General features: G+C 36.0%; 1 protein-coding gene and 1 long non-coding RNA gene across 2 annotated transcripts in view; both read left to right on the top strand.

Moving 5' to 3' along the window:
- LOC139970484 (TOG array regulator of axonemal microtubules protein 1-like) overlaps positions 1-23,062 on the top strand; it is a 56,878-nt gene that overhangs the window by 18,487 nt on the left and 15,329 nt on the right. The window contains exons 4-9 of the mRNA XM_071976238.1: positions 3,475-3,693; positions 4,078-4,277; positions 5,474-5,676; positions 6,894-7,207; positions 19,066-19,229; positions 21,893-22,481. Of these exons, the coding sequence (XP_071832339.1) occupies positions 3,475-3,693; positions 4,078-4,277; positions 5,474-5,676; positions 6,894-7,207; positions 19,066-19,229; positions 21,893-22,481 (1,689 nt within the window). The remainder of the gene's footprint in view (positions 1-3,474; positions 3,694-4,077; positions 4,278-5,473; positions 5,677-6,893; positions 7,208-19,065; positions 19,230-21,892; positions 22,482-23,062) is intronic.
- On the top strand, positions 7,596-12,144 carry LOC139970486 (uncharacterized). The gene is made up of 3 exons (XR_011794160.1): positions 7,596-8,729; positions 9,615-9,764; positions 10,190-12,144. It is a non-coding gene; the product is annotated as an uncharacterized lncRNA (long non-coding RNA).

Raw genomic sequence — 23,062 nt, forward strand, 5'->3', positions numbered from 1 at the left:
AACAAATGTCAATATCTTCGCAACCGTAAGTTCAATTTTCATGGAACTTAGTTTGGTGGTACAAGAGGAAAGTCCTCTATATGAATATGGTGACAGTTTGTCCAATCTCATTATTATTCATGAGGGGCGGGGCTAAGTGTTGTTTTTCGCAAAAAAGCTTGAAATTAGGTTTTCTCAGCAATCCCAAGGTGGATTGATCTCATTCTTGGTACATAGGTTACCCATCATGAGTAGACGATCCCTATTTATTTTGGTGCTAATATCATGAATATTAATGAGTGGGTGGGGCTTAGAGTGATTTTCAACAAATGTCAATATCTTCGCAACCGAAAGTTCAATTTTCATGGAACTTGGTTTGGTGGTACAAGAGGAAAGTCCTCTATATGAATATGGTGACAGTTTGTCCAATCTCATTATTATTCATGAGGGGCGGGGCTAAGTGTTGTTTTTCGCAAAAAAGCTTGAAATTAGGTTTTCTCAGCAATCCCAAGGTGGATTGATCTCATTCTTGGTACATAGGTTACCCATCATGAGTAGACAATCCCTATTTATTTTGGTGCTAATATCATGAATATTAATGAGTGGGCAGGGCTTAGAGTGATTTTCAACAAATCTTCAGTATGACCCGGCCAGGAGTCGAACCCCTAACCTTCCAGCTGCAAGTCGGAATTTCTACCCCAATACTATTAATGAGGGGGCATGAATATTAATGAGTGGTAGAGCTTAAAGCAAATTCTTTAAAATATCAATTTGTTCATCAAACTTGAGCTGATAGCAAGGAACAACATTTGTGCTAGTGTTGCGCCGATATCACCAATATCGGTTTTGGCCGATATCCGATATTATCATCCCAATATCGGTCCGATACCGATATTTTTTATCAGAAAAAATAAAGGCAAAATCGTACTTTTAGTCATGCATACATTCACAAATAAATCTTCAAGTAAACAACAAAATATGGTGTTTTGTTTTCCTTTCGTCCTAAGTTTCACACTTTCGAAAAATTCACGCAAAACTGGCATATCGTACTGAATGCAACAAATGTCATGTAAACAAGGCTCTAGTGCATCCATTTATGAATGTACCGTAAGACCACATCTGTTGTTAAGCGAGGGGAAAAGAAAGTATTTTCTAGAATTTTCAAAAATACGGAAAAAATAATATCCTACCATAGTTAAGTGTATAGCAAATAGCCTAACCACCTCGGCTGTTACGGATTTCACGTAACTAAAAAGTTCCCTGGCAACGTGCCAAAAAATGTTAACAAACAGGTGTTACACAGGGGATGAGCTCACAGTTGTTTGGAAAGGTACCTGGGAAAATTTGCAGCACATGTACCGTGGTAGTTGGGTATAGGGTTAAACACTGCAGTTGTAAAAATGTACGCATAGTGCACGCTATTCATTGTTAGGCAGTCTAGAAACATGGCTTTGCTGAACGTTGTTTGTTTCATAATATCGGAAGTTTTGTAAGTTGCATTTTTTAAAGATTGAAAGACAGATTAAATCTCTTTTCATTTTATAACATAATATAGCTACTCTAACTTGTCATTTTAAAATTTTCATCAGTTTCGTGACAGTTTAAATAAAAAAAGTTGTCAGTATTTTGCATCCTCAACTGCGAATTTTTTCATCGCCAGACACGCAAAAAATGCCAAAAATTTTCGGGGGCTTTCGCCCCCCAGGATTTCTACGAGGGGTTCTATCCCATGACCCCACCAAGGCCCTAAGGCGGGCCCCTGGACACCACGCCTTTATGCTTGCACGCTACGCATGCTCGGCGCTTTCGCTGGGCGAACACCGGCGGGAAATCGGCAGTGTGTTCGCGGGAAATTGAACAAGGTTTTCCAACACTGCTTAACTGTGCAGTTACGCATCATGTTCAAGGTTTTCACGGAGGCCTTTGAGAAAATGAGTGGTTAGTACAGTGTATATATGCTGCACTAATGCTGTGTGTAGGCCAAGGTTCACGAAGGTCATTGGTTATATTCGCGCGCCGTTGACGTGTTTTTAGAGGTTACGGAGGGTCAGGTTTCCATGGATATTAATCGAAAATGAATCTGAGTTTAACTGACGCTAAAGAAATGGATCGTCTTGGGCAGATTAACAAATCATTGCAAGTGTAAAGAAGTAGCTCAATATCGGTTTGCTATTATCGGCAATTAGGCAAAATTTTACCGATACCGATATGCTGCCGATATTGCAAATATCGGCCGATACCGATATTGAAAACGATTATCGTAGCATAAAAGGTCGGAACCAAGTGTACACAATGAACCTACAGTAATATTTAGATGCCAAGGAATCTCAAAACCTCTTGGTTTTCTTGTTGATACATCAATTGATGTCACTTAGTTCTCTGGAGTCTAGTAGAGTGCATTCATCATCATTTCACATCAGAAACATTGGTAGAATCAGAAAGTATTTAGTTCCACAAGCCACTGAACAAATTGTTCACAGTTTTATAACCTTCCGGCTTGACATGGGAAACTCACTCTTGTTTGGCCTCCCTCAAGATCAAATTGCTCGTCTTCAGCGCACCAAAAACGCTGCTGCAGGCTTGGTCACTTTGACTAAGAAATCATCCCACATTACTCCTGTTTTGTACGAGTTACATTGGTTGCCGGTCGGTTATAGAATTGTGTATTAGTTAATGCTGATTGTGTTCAAGTCACTAAAATGATCTGGCACCAGAATATATAGATGCTCTTCTTACACCATATATAACTCTCCTTGTGCAATCTGTTCCAGCATATGTCTCTTCTTTGTGAACCGAGATCGTACATGGGGGGATGGGGCTTTTCTGGAACTCATTTCCATCACTTGTTCTTCAGTAAATCAGTTCAAAAGCTCTGAAGACTTATTTAATGTCACAAGCATTTCCATAATCTGCCAGGTCGTTTAGTGCAGTGCCTGTGTTGTTGTTTACCTCATGTTATTTGCTGTAGTATTTAAGTGAGTAGGATTAAGTCGTAAAGTTTTGATTTTGTATTTAAATTGAGTTGTAGTTTTTATGATATTGTAGTGTGCCTCGAGCACCTGCTAGTGGAGTTTGTGCCCGTTATAAATCCACATTATTATTATTATAATAACACTTAGTGGTACAGAAACCCTGTGAACATGTGAACAGAGATCAATAGCTAGCTCTTCATTAAAGTTTTATCATTTTAAACATTCTAATTCTTGATATCACACTTTAAGTAACTTCATATTTGATATGTACATCCACCTTTGTGATTGCAAGAGACCTATTGCTTTTTTCAGGTCAAAGGCCATTTGAGAGAAAGGTCTGATATTCTTCTAAGAACCTGTAAAGACAAAAACATTAACTGCAAGTCAACAGCACTTGGTTCAAGCTTCATGATATTGTGTGCAGTGTTATTTAAACAATTGCCTTTTATCCCATAAAATAGGGCACAGAGTCACTAAAGTTCTTTCTGGTTATGTTTCAATTTCCACATCTTATTTCTTTCAGATGGATCTGATCCTTTTCCACTGACTGCATCAATTCTCTCCAAGAAGAGAGACGAGAGCAAAATTATGGAGATCTGGAATGAAAAGAGAATTGTTTATGATAAGCAAAGAGTTGCCAGAAGACCTAATGATCTGTCATCCTTAAATAATAGCCCAAGACGGAGTTTCTCAAATTCTTGGCCAGATGGAAGGTTTGCTGAAGATATACAGCCTCGAAGGAGTAAGTATTCATCTTGTATTCTCAGAAAACATTCCTTCCAATCCAGGTTAGGCTGTCATGAACTACCAATTATACCCATTTAGCTTGTTAAGTTCATTTGTGAATTAGACCATAAGTCTCATATTAAAATGATATTATTATTTGTATGGCTCACCATTACGTGCTATCAATGAATCTAAGAAGAGCTGTTATTTGACATTGTGGTCATAACTCATGGCAGATATTATCTACTTGCGGTAAGTGAACTAGAATACAGATTTAAGAAAAGGACGTTTTAAAAAAAAAAAAATTATGTTAATAACCTATTACAGTGAGGTTTATGATGTCAAATCAGTTTGGAAAAGAACAGTTGTCAGGTTATTGTGCAATATCATTTATATGCAGATGCTGTATCAAACACTCCTAAACGATCAGCAGGAAATTATTCTGGCCCAACCGCACATATACCACTCAAAGCAACCTTGGCCAGATCTGCCAGCCGTTCACGTAATAAAGATTTGAGTCCAAGGGAAGAAGTAATTGACATCGACTTTGAAGATAATAGTCAGCGATCGCCAGACTCGGATGATGATCTTGGTCCTGCAGTAAGTGTTCTGTCATTTACCACTAGTGTCCTGTCATATTGAATGTTTTTCATAAGTAGTTCAGTTTTGGTCAAACAAAACGAGATCTACTTCAAGGGAATGCTGTCAGAATTACACTAGTTAGGTGTTCTCAATCTTCCTAAGACCTTCAAAGCCAAGCCTTCATTAGTAAAATGTTCTTGTAGAGGAAGGACTATTGAACTCTCCTAATTGGGTGAAGATTGAATATACATACAGCAGTGTGCATGTTTTTTGCTAATCAGCTTAACTTACCAATTAAACATCTTCATCAGCTTCAGGATCACTATTTCCCCCTTCACAGAATGGTAGTAATTTTTATCCTGCTGATAATTCAATGCAAGGCTAATATTTGTATACCAAAAAAGTTCAGGTTATGGGACATTTGGATGAAAAGGAAAGTGGCGGACATTGTAACATGGGAAAATATTCCATAGTGGTAGCTGAAAACCCAATCTTTATATTGTTCCCAATTCCAGATATGGTTGATTGAATGTAACCTATTTTAACAGGCAAAACCCTGGATTCTAAAAGTGAGTCAGTCAGTCAGTCAGTCAGTCAGTCAGTCAGTAGATGTTCTTCTATGTGATCATGATAGATGTTCTGAAAAAAGTTTTACTTTCCTATGTAATAAACTTCCTGTTGACATATCCTACAAATGTGATACGTATGGAATGTCACTAAGAGCTGTGAATAATTCTCTGAAGGTGCAATTTCATTTAATTTACAACTTTTCAGTTCAGTTTACTGCCATGATGTGATGACATCATTCACTCTGCTGTTGCCGGAGGTATTAAAACGCAATTTTGGAAAGCTTGTATACATCCGCCATACAAAATGGTATAAAGATATGGTTTTGACCTTTGATCGATTCAGAAAATTGCCAGCAGTTTTGTTTAAAGCAATCAACATCAGTCACCAGAATATATCTTAAAAATGGTGTGATTTATCCTTAGGTCAAAAGAAAGTTGTTACAGGTTTACAAAGATGCTGTTTGTAAAACACATTTAATTATGATTATCTGTTGATTAAAAAAAACTGGCCTTTCAAGCTCTGTATTAGAAGTCTGACAAAGTAGGCCAGAAAATCAGCATCAAGTCTAAAAGGTGTGAAACATTGACGTCAGCATTCTTTGTGATAGTTATGGTGATAAGCAAAGGATCATTCATTCTTTCTAGGACTTCTTGCAGAGTGTTCGCAGCAGCGCTCAAAAGAAACGTGCCCAGAAACAAGCCAAGTCAAGCAAAAGTGTGTCCTCTCATCAGCAGCAGTCCGTGTCAGATTTACAAGACTCTGCATTTTTTGACAACTTTACTCCCATGAACAGCGCTGTGGAAGAGAGTAATGTCGCTAAACCTGAACACAGCTCCAAGAATGGAAGGTAATTTCATTTTGCTAGTGTCTTTGAGCAGTGATATTTAACTTATGATTGTATCAACGATGATCTTCTTGTAGACTTAGTATAATTACTGTGTTGCCAATAGCTTAAGAATATTTTATGAGGTTATGTCATTTTCCTCCTGAAATTTATTCTGATCCCATTTTAGTACTACTCTTAGCTTATTTTAATATTCAATTGATAGGGTTATATACCCAGGATTGGTGACATAAATATTCTTTCCGAATGTGCATTGACAAGCTTGTTATTTGCATTGTGTAACTTCTGTAGTTTAAACTGTTAAAATCTCTAATCGGGATAACACAAAGTTAAAAACCATGTACATGGTTGGTTATCTTGTGGGACAAGCAAACTTTTCCTTGTAGGTTGCCCACAAAAGATTACCAGTTTATTGCAGTGAAAGCAATCAGTCAACCAATCCAGTTAAAAAGTTAAGCACAGAAACTTTATTCTGTTTAAAAGGAAACCTCGATAAAAGCCATAAGATTCTTTTCTTTGCCATTCAGAAGCTCAGTTGCGGTGTACTTTTACATTGTCTTATCCCATGATGGAAATGTATATTTTATTCTAATTAAGTCAACCAATTTCATAAAAATAGTTTAATAGATGTTGTGCTTTGTTATTTCTGTCCTTCTTGCTCTTAGTATTATTATTTCATGGCTGATGGATTTTTGTATCTCAAATCTCCTTCCTACTATATTTGAACTCAAATTCTTTTGGCCATAGTTTTCCTCTACCCTTTCTTTCTAAATGCCAACAACTAAACAGTAATAGATTTTTCCAAATTTGTGCATTTATCAAAATTTGAGGTAAACCAATGCTGGTAAATTGATTGTTCTGAGCCAGAGGGAAATGCCAAACTACTACTCACAGTTGTTATATAGTTAAATGAGTCTATGCAGTCAAAAACAGAAAAGCTTGTACTTTGGCCCACATACCCAGCCGCTAAGTTTTGTCTTTGTGTAATCCATCCCATATTAATCATTTTTCTCAGAATCTACAGTCTCAAGTATCTGTGATTGTGAAAGGAATTAGATGTGTTTCTCTTCCATGCTCACATGTTTTTTTATAAATAGAGTGTTTTTTATTCCTTTTCTCATTGACATACAGTTGTATACTATATTTTACCATCTTATGAACAAAATATGATTGTCTGGGTAACTACTGTATCAATGAGTGTTCTTCTTAATATCTCTCAGCCCAAAGAGGGTTCCACCAGACTCACCATTTAGTAGCAAGCCTCGAATTGTCCGTTCGTCGTCTGGGAGGAATCCGAGGAAAGGTTCAGGGGAACTTGTCAACCGAAAACTGGATCTGGCTGGACCAGATTTTAATCCTGCCGGCGGAGTGACTTTCAGAGATAATGCCACAGCTGACGTAACCGTGGTCGGGAAGGGTTACAACAGTCACCCAGGTCATGAAGGAGCTAGGGAACCAGTGGTTGATGACACACTGGCTGCTGTTATCGGTGGAAGACAACAAAATGCCAGAGAAAGAAGACGTCAACAGAAAGGTAAAGAAATTAGTCTTCAACTTCTTTCATTAAATTTTTCTAATTTTTTATGCAGAAGAATTGTTTGTTCTTTCCCTATGAATTTATTTGGCTAGCTCTTTCCTGTCTCCAATCTATATGCAAATTCCCATCTACCTAACCTGAAAAACTGGAAACGATTTAGCACTGCACCCAACTATATCCCACTTCCAGGATACGGTCCACTTTCTACTCTTTCAAAATCTTCCATTCAGAAGTCAACTTACTGTGGACTTTTCATCTAAGAAATTATACAAGATGTTTTTTTCTAAAAGATAGCAAAGCAGAAATAATGAGAAATCAAAATGATTAATTTCAATTTATCACAACACACTCTCTCTTAGTGAAGTTTCATTATGAGTTGATATGTATATGGCTCATTCCATGAACCTGGGGCCCTAAGGCATCATTCAGTAGTACAAATATACTTTCATTTATAAATCAACTTGCCAATGATTTTCTTTCATGTTACTCATTTGTTATTGTCAAATGTAATATTCTTTTCTCCATTCAGTGTCAAATTTGCTCAAATGGAATTTTTTTATGAATAAATTTAAACAAAATGTTGTGGTGTTATCCCATAATTTGCAGGTAATTCTGTGACAAATAATCATCTTCTTTTTGGAATGAACATATTCGCATTAAAACATCCTTGCCATATTATAACTATCTACGGATATGTACAAGAACACATCATCTGATGTGTAATAGACAACCCAGCTCAACACACAAACTGCATATTGTTGAACTCACTGCCAATATAATTTCCCTCAGACGTAACTATTGGTGTAACAACAAAAAACTCCATGTTACGTCCAAACAACCCCTTGCTTGGCTTCTCACAAATGTGTTAGGTACTGTGCTTCTCAAATTAAGTTCTTTCTGCCCATTTACACCTGCTTGTGTCACAAAAGTTGCCAAGGTGCGGGATTTTTTAAAAGAAATGGAAGTTAAAACTTTTCTTGGAGATAAGGTGTAACGGCGGCATGTTACGTCTGGGTCACGATGATATTTCATTAAACATGATAGCCATCCCCCTAACAAGTAGAATAGCCCACTACGTAGCCATTTTGGACCAGGGATTTTCCCTTGGGTATGGACGGCGGGATTGTTCATTTCTTTTTTTCGTAGGTAAGTTTCAAAATTTGGTGTAACAATGTTACGTCTTAGAAAATGTTACGTCCAACATTCATATTCAATGTTTTATTTTCCAATTGTTTAATTCCTCCATCAAAGAATGTTAAGACAAAATTGAGCAACATTCCCAGAAACATTTGGTACAAAACAACAATCTCTAAATGATTCCCCCTTCCACCAAGTAGAAGGTTCTCTATCAACAGCCTTCTGGTGTACACGGTGTAACAAACACGAACGTTACGTCTGATTACTAACTTGAACCGTATCATTTTTTTTGGGCTTTACTGTGTGATTCCAGAAAATGAAGATAACCTTATCATTAAGTGTTACGGAGATAATCGGATGGTTGTTGTACACGAGATTAAAAGTAAGTATTCGAAGCTTTTTCACTCCGAAGTAACGTTACGGTGATCGCAGTATCGATCTCGCGAGAATCGGCCTAGGCCTAGCCTAACCTCCCTCAACACATTAACAGGTAGCCTAACAACCGTCCGTCATGAAAAACATTCGAATAAAAATACCCCACTAACCTTTTACATGTTCCAAACCATCCGAAATAATTTGATAGTGCCACTTTATGAAATTTATCACAGTGAGGAAACGAAGCCGTAGTGTGATCTTGTTGCATTGTTTGGCTTAGCCTAAAGTTATACCAGTGCCTAACGTTAATGGTCAATCGTAATGTTAGGCCTAGTGCAGTTTTCACTTTGTAGTTGTACTGTAGTACGTACGGTTACAATAGCCTAGCAGTGTCATAACTAAACATTTGTTCCTAGCCTACTAAGTTTGTACCAACTGAGCTAAAACATAGACAGTTCAACAATGCAAAATAAAGCTTATGAAGCATATTCTTGAATATGAAAAATTTAAAGGATAACTCAAAATTTGTTTATCAATTAGGCCTAACAGTAACACAGTAACAAGTTAGACTGCAGAAGGCAGACTTCCCAAGTTTTGTGGGATCAATTGCACAAATCGAGTTAACACTAACATCATGGTGTAGCTGTGTACCTTGTTGATTCAAGGCCTAACATAATTGTAGAATGGTGCATGTTGACATCTAGGCTACCATTTTAAAATTCCTAACTGTGTGCTAGACCTTACTCAAACATTAGTTGAATCCTTTTTAGGCCTACCAGAGGCAGGTAAGGTTTGGTCCCTGGTTTGTGTTCACTGAGGGCCTAGCTTGAAATGTCGTTTCACTCTCTATTAAATAGTTTATATGTGATTATTTGTTTTTGTTTTCTTCCAGCCCGGCATTTGTTTTGGCCAAAATGGAATAGTAATGCCTAAAAATAAAGCTCTGCAGGTGGCTTCAAACTGCAGCTGTGAAAGTTGAATGAAAAAGTAACTGGACACGTTCTTCGAACTGGCGTACCAAGCTTCAAGAAGATCCAGTAAGGTATGAAGCCTATAAAAAAGTGGATGCCGTTCGGGCTTCTATTTACAGGCTTTCAATGAGTCAAGAGAGAATGAAAGTTTACAATGAATTCTGGGTGCAAACTACGGATGAGACAACACAACAACTGTGCTAACTAAAATTTTATTAAGAGCCACGGTCCATACAATTTGTGGACCTAACTGTAATATTAAAAAAAAACACTGGGCATTTGTGATTCATTCACTTGTTTGAATACCTTATCTTTGTCTCTGAAATTGCCCCATTCTTTAAGGTCTTCTTTAGTAGGTGGTTGTGGTCCTGGTCATTGGGTGGGGGGGGGGGGGAGTTGGGGGTTGGAGGAAGAAATTGCTTATTTAAAATCTTTTTCCCATCCCTCACATGTTCCTTTCAAAAATTATATAAAAGCAATTTTTTTCTCTTTTCAGATATGCAGGCCTGACGAAGAATATAAAAATGGGAATGGAGAAATAGTATGCTGTTTTTACACCAATGAATTTTATATTGAAAGACTACAAGGCTTGAAGGTGAACTCTTCTGGTTCAAGTTCCTTCATAGAGCCAGAAACTCAGAAAATAATGAACGTACTTGAAACTGGCCAAAAAGGTCTGCTGTAGTTGCTGAGCAACCACAGTATGTTATCAATGGGCCACTTTCCATTGTTGGCAGTGGGCCATTTACAGCCATTGAGCTGGAAGAAATTGCTTCTGTTTACAACAGAATGAAGGGAATGAAGAGAGTTGAACTGTTAAATGACATGTTCTTGCTGATTGCTTTTTAATCTGTTTAAAATTATTAAATGTGTTTATTTTTCCAGTATTTACTGAATGGTGTGATCTGGAATCTGGTTTACTTCCATTCAAACTAGACTAAAAGTTATTATATGGTGTTACATCTTTGATCTAGTGTAGCATTTCAAAAATAAATATTTGGGATTGAAAGTTTTTTTTTTTCATCTGTGTTTAGATTATCCTCCAGGTGTTGCTAGGAAACCCTTCTTTATTAAATTCAATGCCTGAAATTGGGACATACTGTTGTTAGTGCATCATCATCAAGGATTATATGAAATCATTTCTGATGTGAGCTTGCTGACTATTGACAAGGGGTGTGTTGTTGAAAAGCAGATGAGAGATATCTATGATATCTTGAAACTTACAAGAAGAAAAAGTTATTTAATATGAATTTTAAATCCAGTTAATGTTTATGCAAGAGTTTCCAAAGTTTGTGTTAAACTGCTGTCATAATGTTCACAACATTTATGTAAATTAAAATTGTCATATTTTCTAAACTTGGATTCTTTCAATTCAAAATTTTGAAAGACTAAAAGTAATGATAAAGTGCTACTTCTATGAGCTAGTTTTGCATAAGAAAATAAAATATTTGGCATTGAAAGTGTTGATTTTTCTTCATCTTTCCCCGAGGTGAACTTGCTGGGATTTGGCAAGGTGTGTATTGTTGGAAAGTGGGTGACAGATATCTCAGATATCCTGAATCTAAAAAGCAAACAAAGAAAGGTCTTTAAGATAACTTAAATGTACTTCCAGTGAGAGTTTACTTAAAAGAATTTCCAAACATTGTTTGAAAATAATGTGAACAATGTGTTTATCAATTAAAATTTCATATCTGCCAAATTTTGCTTCAAGAGGAATGTGGAAATTCATTGAATAGAATTATTAAATGTCCCCTGTATATTGTTGCAATTATGTTATTCTATAAAGGGAGAATATTGCCTGCATGTGAGTTTTTAATTTGACATTGATAGATAACTACTGCATGTATACATAATGAACTGACCGTATGTTCAGTTACTGTAGAAAAAGCATAGAGACAACATACCGATTGAACTTTCCAAATGTAGTGCAAAGTAGAATTAACTATAGAGCAAAATTTTGCCTTGATATAAAACAACAGGTACTTACATAAATGATTTAAGAAGAGTACATAAATGATATTTCTTCATAGCACAAGTCTTCTCTAGAAAACCATTTCACATGAGAGGTTATGTGGAACAAATAGGAACAGCTTTATATGATTTTTCCAGATGTAACACATACACGGTGTAACTGTTACATCCAAACCATAGTCAAACATGTTAGAAAAAGCCTCACAAAAAGAAATAATATGTTTAAAACATGAACAAATGTACTGAGAAACATTGCACTGGAGTGCAAAATCACATGGATGAGACTATTTAATCTGAGAATGCTTTCTCTTTGAACTTATATGTCTTACTCATATTCTTGACTTCTTTAAGCCTATTTTTGAGCAACGATGCTTACACTGAAGGAGTGTGAAACCATTTTTCTAAAGTTTAAAGAAAGCTCTTTTACTTTTGTATGTTATTGTCAATGGTTATAATTAAAATTATATGTGAGAAAAAACACTTACTTTGTTTTCCATTTCATTGTAACTATTTGAACATAGAGCGGTGTAACCTGTTACATCTGAGCTTTTGCTTGAATCTCCAAAGCAAAGTTTGAGATAATTTTTTCACGGGTAAGGAACTACTTTAAATACTTTAAAAATATGAGACTACATATAGTTTGCTGGTCTTACAGCACAAAATATCTGGAATGTAAGTAGTTTGAAATTTTGACCCCAATGTCACACTAGGAGCCCCAAGTTCATGGAAAGAGCCATATATATTTGATATTGTGGTTGAAAAAATATATCTGTGTAGTATAGCAGCAATCTTTATACATTACCCTCTAAATTAATACTTAAGGTGCTACACTACAGTAAAGCAATGATGCACTTAATTTGATTGAAAGGTTCACTAGCGCCTAATTGCTAAGTGCATTGGAATCTATTTCAGACTTTCAAACATCTCATGGGGAAAAGTATCCAAGGGATGTTTGAGAGTACTTTTTTAATTTTGCACAGTTTTAGTGGTTTGTACACTCTTCGATAGTTTAAAAGATTCATACTTTCATTATGTTGAGGTTATTTACCTCTGAAAGAATGTGATTCTGTCTTTGTCTTTAGATTGCATATATTCCTGTATGTGATCAGTGGCTACAGATATGTTGCAGAGGTTAACAGGCTTCAGATATTCATCTGAAGTTTTATCTGTTACAAATATATATTTGTGTAGAGGTTTCTTATTTTAAGCTTCATCTCATGTACCTCTGATCAATATGCCTATCAATAACAAGCAATACTTTGTCATAGCTGTTATTTGTAATACAAAGCAGCCTATCTTTGTTCATTCTAGATATATCCATATTCAAACTATGAATTCTTTGAACTCAACATTGGTCAAAGCTTGAAAAAAATTGTATGCAATATTACATTAAACCTTCCACATGAAATCAGGCAAGATATCACTAAGCCTCTTGGCTGTGTGTTTTGTTTCTCCTTCTATAACTGTATGATCATTATAACTCTGCTTTAGTTTGACAAACAGTCAATAACTCTGAAGAAAGCCTACCTTGTTTGTTGTTATTAAAATCCAGTGTTTTATATTCCATTGACCAGTATTAAAATACTGCTTCTGTGCTCCAAGTGGAAAATAGGTGGCAACTGAAGTAGATACGATTAATTTACAGTATCATTTTGTATTGTGTGTCTGTGTATGCAACGCTAATTCCTGCAGAGAGGTGTCAAGGTGCAGTAGGAGCTGAATTATATTAAATTTTTCATGCTGTATTAAGGAGGAGGCCACACTGCTATTATCAAGGAGGAATCGTTAAAGCATTGTATACTATTACTAGTTGGTTTGTAAAGTTTCATACGAAAAGTCAGATTGTGATCAATGAATTTCTCAAGATCAAATGATTAGGTTTGCAAGAAACTAATTTATGATTAGCTCTGTGGATAGGAAAATGGATGTTTCGTAGCTATTACTATATATGTGTGTGTGTATGTATTGTATAAATTGTTTTATATTTGGCCATCATATGTGAGTTGCAGGGAGATAATATCGGCCACTAGTTTTAGTATTCATTAATTGCTAGCTGTTTTTTTAAGTTCTTTTCTGGTGGTTCTGACCCTTCAAATTAATGCCAGTTTATTGGGAATGTCAAATTAGATGATGAAATGTCTCAGGGAATGCTATTGAGGGTTTGAGCATCATGTTCAATGAAGTTTGTCCAGTACTTGACTGTCTAGCATATTCTAGCATATTGGGTGCAAATGGATGCCTTTTCAACTCACTTAGATCAACATGAATGACAAGATCAAAGACATATAAGTCACAAACCATTTGGCTTTTCAAAGAAACTGATGTCAGTTTTCATGTTTATAGTTTGTTGTATTATTCTTGTCTCATCTAAGTTGTATTCCTGCAAGAGATATGAAATATGAAGACATAAAGTATATTATTGCAAATCCCTTAATACTGCCTCAGATGTAAGATATTTTTACAGCTGATCGGCAGTACTGCTTCCATGTCATCACTTACTGTGCTATGGATTAATCTGTTCATATGCTGCTCAGTGTTCCCATTTTCAGATGCAATCTTATCATTGTAATATCTGAGACTTAATCAAGCTGAATGCTTCCATACCCTGGAGGGATTTATGTATGGATATTTGTATTTTAGCATCAGAGGCTGTCTTATTTTTTTCATTTGCTTAACAAATATCCTGAGTCTTCCTAATAACTGCTTTGTGGGTTCGTTCATTTTCGTCTGCTGGTGAGGCATGTCTTTAGAACTAGCCTAGAGGTTTATTAATGGATAGGTAGTGATAGTACCCACATCTATGGACATGATAGCTACACTGTTGGTGTCCATATAGAAATGACCAAATGCCAAAATTGACATTGTGTTATGACTTCAAGTATTTTGCCATTGTTCCTCCTTTGGCTGAAATAATCTAAAGTTTCAATTTTTGTAGCTCCTGTTGTCAGTGAGCTGGTGGTTTGTGCTATTCTGATCTTAGCAGCTACTTAATTTGCTTTATTCTATTTTATTTGCAAGCAATGGAACATGAAATATCCCACAACAATTGCTGCTTAGTTTGTTACTGTTTATGGAGTCTTATTAGTAAGCTATGATGTTTCTGAACAGCCCTGATAGTCTCATAGTGTATATTGGTTGCTACACTATTAGGTGAGGTTTTTCCTGCATTGAGACATTAGTTTCAATAACTTTTGAGGAACATTGTTTACTACTTGTTTACAATCACTGGTGCTCAAATGGTATGGACACTGCAGTACAGTACTATGTTGCCTCAGTTCACAAATGTCTAAGTCTATTGATAACTAAAATGTATGGAAATACATTTTTTCTTGTTCAGTTTTTATCTAGTACCGATGAGCAAGCGCTGTTATTTCAGCATAGGAAGGATCCTTGTATTGATGAAATTTCCCTCTGTAAGAAGTTTCAGCATGTCAGCTACAACACTTTTGTTTTCTTGCCAAAGGCAAAAGGTGTATATGATCATGGGGTGTGTGTGTGTATGGTGCCCCTTGTAAATCTCCAAAATTGCAGCTTGGCTGAACTTCATGTTTTGCTATGTAGCTCTCACTTGGTGAGTTATAAACCTTTTGAATTTGTGGAGGTCATTTGACTTCAACAGAGGTGAAAGCCTGAAAGTCTGCAATAACTCCAAAAGTATAACCTACATGAACCACATACCTTGTACATAGTTCCTTAGGAAGTGCAAGAACTTACTGTATTTTGTTGAGGTCAATGGTCATTTGATGTCAACATAGGTCAAAATCTGAAAACCTTGTACACTCAATACCTCCAATAGTAAAGCTTCGATGAACTTCATACCTTGTATGTACATCTACCTTTGTAAACTTGTACAATAAACATATTACATGTTTTGAAATGTCATTTGAAGTCAATAGAGGTTTAAAGTCTTCTAACCTTATAAACACAATAACTCCCAAATAAAAGTTTGGATAACCCTCATATATTGAATACATGTAGATCCATGTTAGTGAGTTCAAGAACCCTGGTGTTGTATCGTGTTGTATGTAGGTCATCATACATTTCAGGTCAAAAGGTATCAAAGTATGGAAGCTTGTAAACACACTCCAAAAGAAACTGTTGTATGAACTTCATTCATACCTTGTGTGTAAGCTGACCTCAGTAAATACAAGACCCCCAAGGGCATTTTGTGGAGTTCATAGGTCTCTTGAGTTCAATGGAGGTCAAAGTCAGAAAACCTTGTACAGTATGTAACTTTAAAGTAATTGGTTTTCTTTCTGATTTGAAACAGTTAAACTGACATTTTACTAGCAGTTTTCCTTTATCTTTCTATCAATGATAATTGGTCAATCAATATCTATTGTTCCCATTATTATTGTGAGAAACTCACAAAGTGAAAAACTAAGAAAAATGGTAACAATGTGTTTAAAATTCTTTTTCCTCCTTTGTTTTGCATGTTTAGTCTAATTCCTATATAAACTTGTCCACATTGTTTACCAAATGCAAACAATCTGTAATATCAAGACAGTACCTCATCGGTTATCAAAGTTGGATTTTGTTTCCTCTCATCCTGTAGTTTTCCATGAAGAACTGATTCCTTCCATCTCATATTATTCTAAATGTCAAAGGACCATGTATAGTCTTCTAGTAATGCTGCAAGTTGAGGTTTGTGATGAAATTGATTATTCTTGAGTGATCTTCTCGGTTAAAGAGAAGCTGCATATTAACAGATGAATGGTTTTACACTTGGGAATGACGACCACTCATATTTAAAGTGATACACATCATTAGCAGACAGCCTCTAACTTTATGTGCTCATTAAAAGCTGTCAATGGAATTTTCATTTAATCTTTGTGAGATGACCTAAATCATAAGAACTGAATTTTATTACTTGGTCACTTGATGAATGAATAGCAAATATGAACCCTATCTTGTCTTACATGTCCCCATTGTAAGAAACAACAAACATCAGGTGTGTGTACGGATACGTAGTACCAAATATCTCAAGATGAACCTTTAATATCAAAAGATTAATCCCATGTCTTTTATATGTGAGAGGCATTTGAGCTCTATGGTTTGTGGGGCAATCTGTGGTCACTTGAGAGATAAACTACTGTTGGTCAGAATGTGAAGACAACTCTAACTGCGATACAGACGAACCTGGAGGAATTATGTCAAGCAATGCATGTGAATGTCCCATAGTTTCTATATAATTTGAGGTCAACAAAGTTCAACATATGTTATATAAATCAATAATGCTTTATGATCACATAGTACAATTTATAATAGGTACCAAACTTGGACAAAAGATTTGGTTTATGAATGGGTTTTAATATAGTAAGTAGCAGTTTCTTACTTTCATAGTATATAGTTAAAGTTTGAGATGTACCATGCAAAACATGGTGGCCTACTGGCCTCCATGTGTCTCACTTTTCATGGTGTGATTGTAAGAGCACACAGTAATTTTTCAGTGAATATAGAACTCGCTGCTCATTTAATGACAAGCAACAACATGAATAAAGCACCAATCAGGCCTCGACAAATACGGTCGCCAACTCGCCAATGGCGACTAGAATTTTGCGACTGGCGAGCAAAAATTGCATTACGCTCGACATTTTGGCGAGTGGCTCATTCGCTCACTGCCTTTGAAAGTGAAAGCTGCAAGTCGGACACTCAGTAATCGATCGATAATAATAATAATTGTCAGTATTAAGTGTTATCTTAACTTGTTAACGATACTAACACATACACATACACTGACACAGTAGTCTGATGTCATTTCCAGTGAAAGTTACAGATGGTCGCCGTGCCATTGCTTATTATTGTGGTTACTTTTACAAAGCAAGTCATAAACAATGCTTACAATGTTTCACCGTTTTCTATTTTCATGAATATCATGTTTTAAACACTTTTGACGAAGCACTATTTACATAGATCGTTTTTGCTGTAAACAACTAACAGTAACACTGAAACCGAGATCCTAAGTTAGGCCATACTACCTAGGCGTATATCACACAAACACTTTGCGAGAAAGAATGGCGCGTAAATTCAACGTTTTGGCGAGTAGAATTTTAGACTCGGTCGCCAGTTGGCGAGTAGTTTTAAATTTTTTTGTCGAGGCCTGGCACCAATGCAGTTGGACTACCTTACTGATTGAGTACTCTATCAAATAGTATTGCTCATGTTAGCTAGTGTTATGAAATAAAATATAAATCATATAGGGAAATGTGAGAGTAAAATGCCTTTGCACTAGCCTTTGCTGGATGTGGGAATGTCTATTTAATAGTTTCAAATGGTCTTTGTGGACTGTGCTTTTCTTCCTGTTCTTTATCTTGTCATAGTCAAAGTATTTGCTCATTGTGTACTCTTCACCCTGCAATGTCTTAATTGTTGAAGTGTATGAAGAAAAATTGCTTTGAAGTTGTATCTCCATAGAGACTGATGATGTCACAAGGAAAATGTCTTTTCTTGGTGACACACTTTCATCTAGCTGGGTTTGTCAACGGAAGTAACGAAGTAATTGTCCATTAGCTCTGTGTTATTGATTTCTTTCCTCACTGAGAGTTCATTTTCACCTGGAAGAATTTGTCTTTGGTTTACAGTAGGGACACTGAGCTCTCATTGCTGCTGCTAAACTTGATGAACAAGTTGAGGATAGACCTTTAAGAAATGTAATAATAGTCAGTTGAGATGGAGTGTTGAATGATTACTCAGATGATTGAAATAATTTCTTTACTCCTCTTGATATGTTGAAATAATCATGCACAATTGATATGTATGTCAAACTGAATTTGTATGATAATATGCAGAATAAACTGTACTAATCAGTTTGTTGTTTTTGGTTTGGTAAACAACAATGATATTACCCATTGATTAAACTATAATAGGGTTGTCTTTTTGTAGTCAGTAACTGTCAGCTATTGATTTTTTTGTTAGTGCTATATTAATTATGTTGTGTGGAATCAATACATTAGATTGGAAGACATGTTAGCCCAAGAAATATACTCTATCTTCCTTGAAGTACACAATGGTTGAATTTGGTATATTATACCTTTCTTGTTGTCTTTGGTGTAAGTTCAAACGTGATTTGAGCCAAGAGGGAACCTAAGACATCAGAGGGCTTTGGTATGGATACCTAGATGACATGTTATCACAAGGCTATGATAAAGTGGGAAACCAATGTATGTCAAATAGTTCCAGATAAATGTCATTAAAATGAATTTTATGCATATATTCATATTTGTATGCTTTGCCGTACGTAGCATTAACAAGGAAGCTGTCTGTCTTGCTGTCTGTTGGTCAGTAGTGACTATGATTTGATCTAGCCTCCCTGATAAATACTGCTGCTTTTTGTTTATTGATGAGCAAAAGGATAAGTTCATTGTAGGTTTACTGACAACAAGATTTGTAACATTTTTGCAGGTGTCTATGGCAACCACCAAAATGCAGAGACTAATCAACAGCTCGCACAAAATAGACGCCAAAGTAACCAGAGGGATTGGACTGAAGCAGGTTATGAGGACCCACCAGAAATAGTCGGCTTTTCTTATCAACAGAACAACGAATCCACTAAGAGTGACGATGAGGTAAGTAACATTGTCTAACAGAAGGCTTGATAAGATGAAAAAATAAACAGCGAGGTGTGAAAACACATGTTTTAAGATACCTGTCCCCTAAAAGAATGCACAAAACCTACTTGACCCCTGCAGATAAAGTTGGCTTGTGTCCAGCAAAAACTACTCATAAGTATTATCAACTCATCTTGTAATTATCATTTAAACACTAAACGGTTGCCCGATGCTGTTTTTTTTTACATTTTTGTATTGGGCAAGCCACCCAAACTTTGGTCTGTTCTGAATACTGCTCTTGGTCATACATGAACTAGATTACACACAGAATTATAATTGAAACACATAATTGGAAGGATCATAATGATTTGGCAACTTTGCAATGAAATTATTAATGTATTAAAGTACAGTTTAGGGACCGAACTCTCAAAACATACATAGTTGTGAGATCAAAAGTCATTTCGTCAGTATATCAGAGTCACTAGCTTCTGACCTGTGAACTGCAAGCATAAACTGTTCAAATTCAAAGATTCGTAATGAAAAAATATGTTTCAAGTATTAAATGATAGCCTCTGAAACCAGTTCAATGGTGGCCTTTTTTGCCATGAACAGTTCTTATTGAAAATAACACAAGAAGGCCTATGTTCATGATCTTTATTTGAACACACTTGATAGCAGAGTTGTAGTATGAGTACAAGTAGTAGCCCCCTTGGTATGAGCACAAGTGTATCTATACTGATTTACAAAATGCCAGAGTATGAGTTAAATTGTGAGAGTGGACATGAGTACTGCATGTTAATCTATAGCACATGGATTGCTCTTTTTTGTAGTAAAAACTAATGTTGGCAATAGCTCTACAGCAGACTGCATAGTTAGTAGTTTATAATATCATGTAGAAACATTAAAGAGCAATAGATTTATGTGAATAGGTTGCATGGCTATAAACATATATTAAAATTATGAATGACATAGACAGGGAAAAGACTACAAGAATTAGCTGGATGGCTAATAGTGTTACAATTGCTATGAGGTCAAGTGGAATATTAGTGTTTCTCAATAAATTAGAATAGTTTTTCCATTTAGTGAAAGAAGCTTTGGAACATTTCGAAGGTCCTAGATCTGTACACTGTATGATGCAAACTATGTAATCTAGCTAGATTTTACTGTTCTGAGCAGTGTTTTGAATTCTAAACATTTATGTACTATACAGTATCAATTGAAAGCTCTCTTTGAATGCAATGTGTAGATTTTAAACATTTTATTGACAGCTAATGTCATCGTAAAAGTGGGTTAATGGTTATTGGTGCTCCTATCCTGCACAAGTCTCTTGCCTCACAGGTTGTAACAGTTATTTTCAATGGATGTGTTTATATTTGCCTAGGTCTAAATAAGTTACACTTCATATATACTTTCACAGAAATAATCTATTCATGGCAAGTCTCAGCTAATATACACAAACAGGGGTCTTCATTTTGTGCATAATGACTTCTGATCATGTTTCATATCAATGACATTTTCTAACATTAAGCACAAGTAAGCATATTAATACCAGACATTGCCTTGCTCTCCAACAGTGTGATGGTGTTGACACTAAGTTATGAATTAAATGTGTACAAATATATTCACTGTTCTCCCTCAACTCTTACCAAATGAGCTGTTAACGACAAGTTGTTTGACAGATTTGTAATACCTGGAGCCGGCATGTTATTTACTGTTAATCACTATCAATGCTTTATATAGTGCTCTGTATGACAGTCCTCTACATCACCACTTCCATTACGACAGACATCTTAAGAGTTGTTCATATTATAAGAAACATTGACTCAAGGAAATATGATAACATGTTTGTCACAACAAGAGCTTAATCATTAACTTACAAGCATTACTGTTACTTGTCTATGCGGGAAGTTGTTTCTTTTGGGAGAAAACTATGCTTCATTCCTATATGTAATCTACTGGGCTTGAGATATTTTACTACAAATTGTGCAAATAAATACTTAAAATTGCTGCCCACCACACAACCGTTGTGGCACTGAAAGGAAGCATTAGTGTATATTGGCGGGCAGTACCATTGTAAAGCACATTCACATGGAGTAGACTTGCATGGGGTACAAAATGTAATGCTGTGCATGTGTGTGAAAATCTAAACAGTAAGGCCAGTGGGTGTCAAACTTGAAGGGTGTATAACTGGACATGGCATAAATTATATTGTGAAATCATAGATTCAAATGTCAGAGCTCATAAGGCCAAAAAACATCCAGCTTCTTTGGCTATCACACACATAACAACACATATTGCTTCTTTCTTGATGTTTAATATGAAGATTCTTTGCTTTCATTTCATTTATTAAACAGGTCAGCTGTGACTAATGTACACGTTATGTATTTGTTTGTGTTAATGACATTTTTATAAATTGATGACAAGCTTGTTAGATTTATATCATGAAAAGCATCCCTTGCTTCAATAGGGTTCCTAGGTATTTTTGAATTCTTTTCTTCTTTCAACTACCGATCCAAGTAATAGATGACGTATAGAATAGTCAAACTTGTCAACTTGTGCATCAGTGAAATGAAGTATAATACATGTCTATATTCTGATTTCATTTTGGTATAAAATGTATAATAAAAGAGAATGTATGCTTTTTACGTTCAACTGTAAAACCCTGTTTTGATTTCTTTTAGGGTTTAGGAATGTCAATGTCAAGAGCAGTGATGGACAAAATCACGCAGAAACAGGAAAAGCAAAGGAAATCTCGACAAGCAGAGAAAAGCCCTAGGGAGTTGAATGATGATGTGACTGAAATGAGGAAGAAATCATTGGATGATGAGAGGCAAAGATTAAAGGAAAGAAATGAGTGGTCTGGAGTACAGAGGACATCAGAGAGGGGAAGAGCAGATCTGCTGGTAGAATCAGATGTAGGCTTTCAAAGCGATCCAGAAATGGAGGAAGAAAAACAAAGACAAATCAAAGCGCAAAGGTACCAGGCGGAGGTGCAAAGAGAAAAGGAGTTCAGGTTACAGGAAGAGAGACGGAGGGCCTCAGCAGACAGGAAGAAGAGACAACAAGCAGATGAAAAGAGGAGGCAGGAGGAAGAAGAATATAGGAAATTAGAGATGGAGGAGAGAAGGATTCAAGCTGAGGAGAGACAGAGAATCGAAGAACAGAGGGGATTGATTGAGGAGAGGAAACAAGCAGAGGAGAAAACACTGAGGACACGTAGGATGAATGAAGAGGAAGAGAGGAAAAAAAGATTAATACAAGAGGAAGAAGGTAAATATGAAAGCCTTTGGCTCATGAAGGCAGTATTTAGGTGGATGTGAGATGGCCATGTGTGCTGGGCTAGTGACCCACATGTTAGATGCCTAAATGTTGTAGCTTGCTTTACTGATTGATCTGTGTTTCCTCTGCATACATAGATGCAGCACCAGGAAATGCTCTGAGTATGTCAGTGTATGCTGTCTATGTTTGCTGGGTGCTAGATGTTGCCCTGTTGACTTCACCGCTGGGAGGCACTATGATGTCACACATTTGGCAACAATGCAGTGACCTTAATACATATATTTAGCTGTGATATTTTTTGGAAATGAATATTTCTTTATCTCTTTTATACATTAATTGAAAGCATCATAGGAGATGAAGATTATGGTTTAGTTTGCTTCTTGAAAACTGCAATATTATGAAATACTCACAATAACATGGATGACCACCGACCATGGTTACTGTTCCTCTATTTCTGAACTACAAGAATTTATTAATGTTCTTAAAGAAAAGAGACTCAACAATAACTTGACTTTCATTTAGAGGACATCAGTATATGCACCAAATTTTAGTATACATTGTGTGAAAATTCA

The sequence above is a fragment of the Apostichopus japonicus genome, chromosome 8 (genome assembly GCF_037975245.1).
Source record: "Apostichopus japonicus isolate 1M-3 chromosome 8, ASM3797524v1, whole genome shotgun sequence".
Taxonomy (NCBI): domain Eukaryota; kingdom Metazoa; phylum Echinodermata; class Holothuroidea; order Aspidochirotida; family Stichopodidae; genus Apostichopus; species Apostichopus japonicus.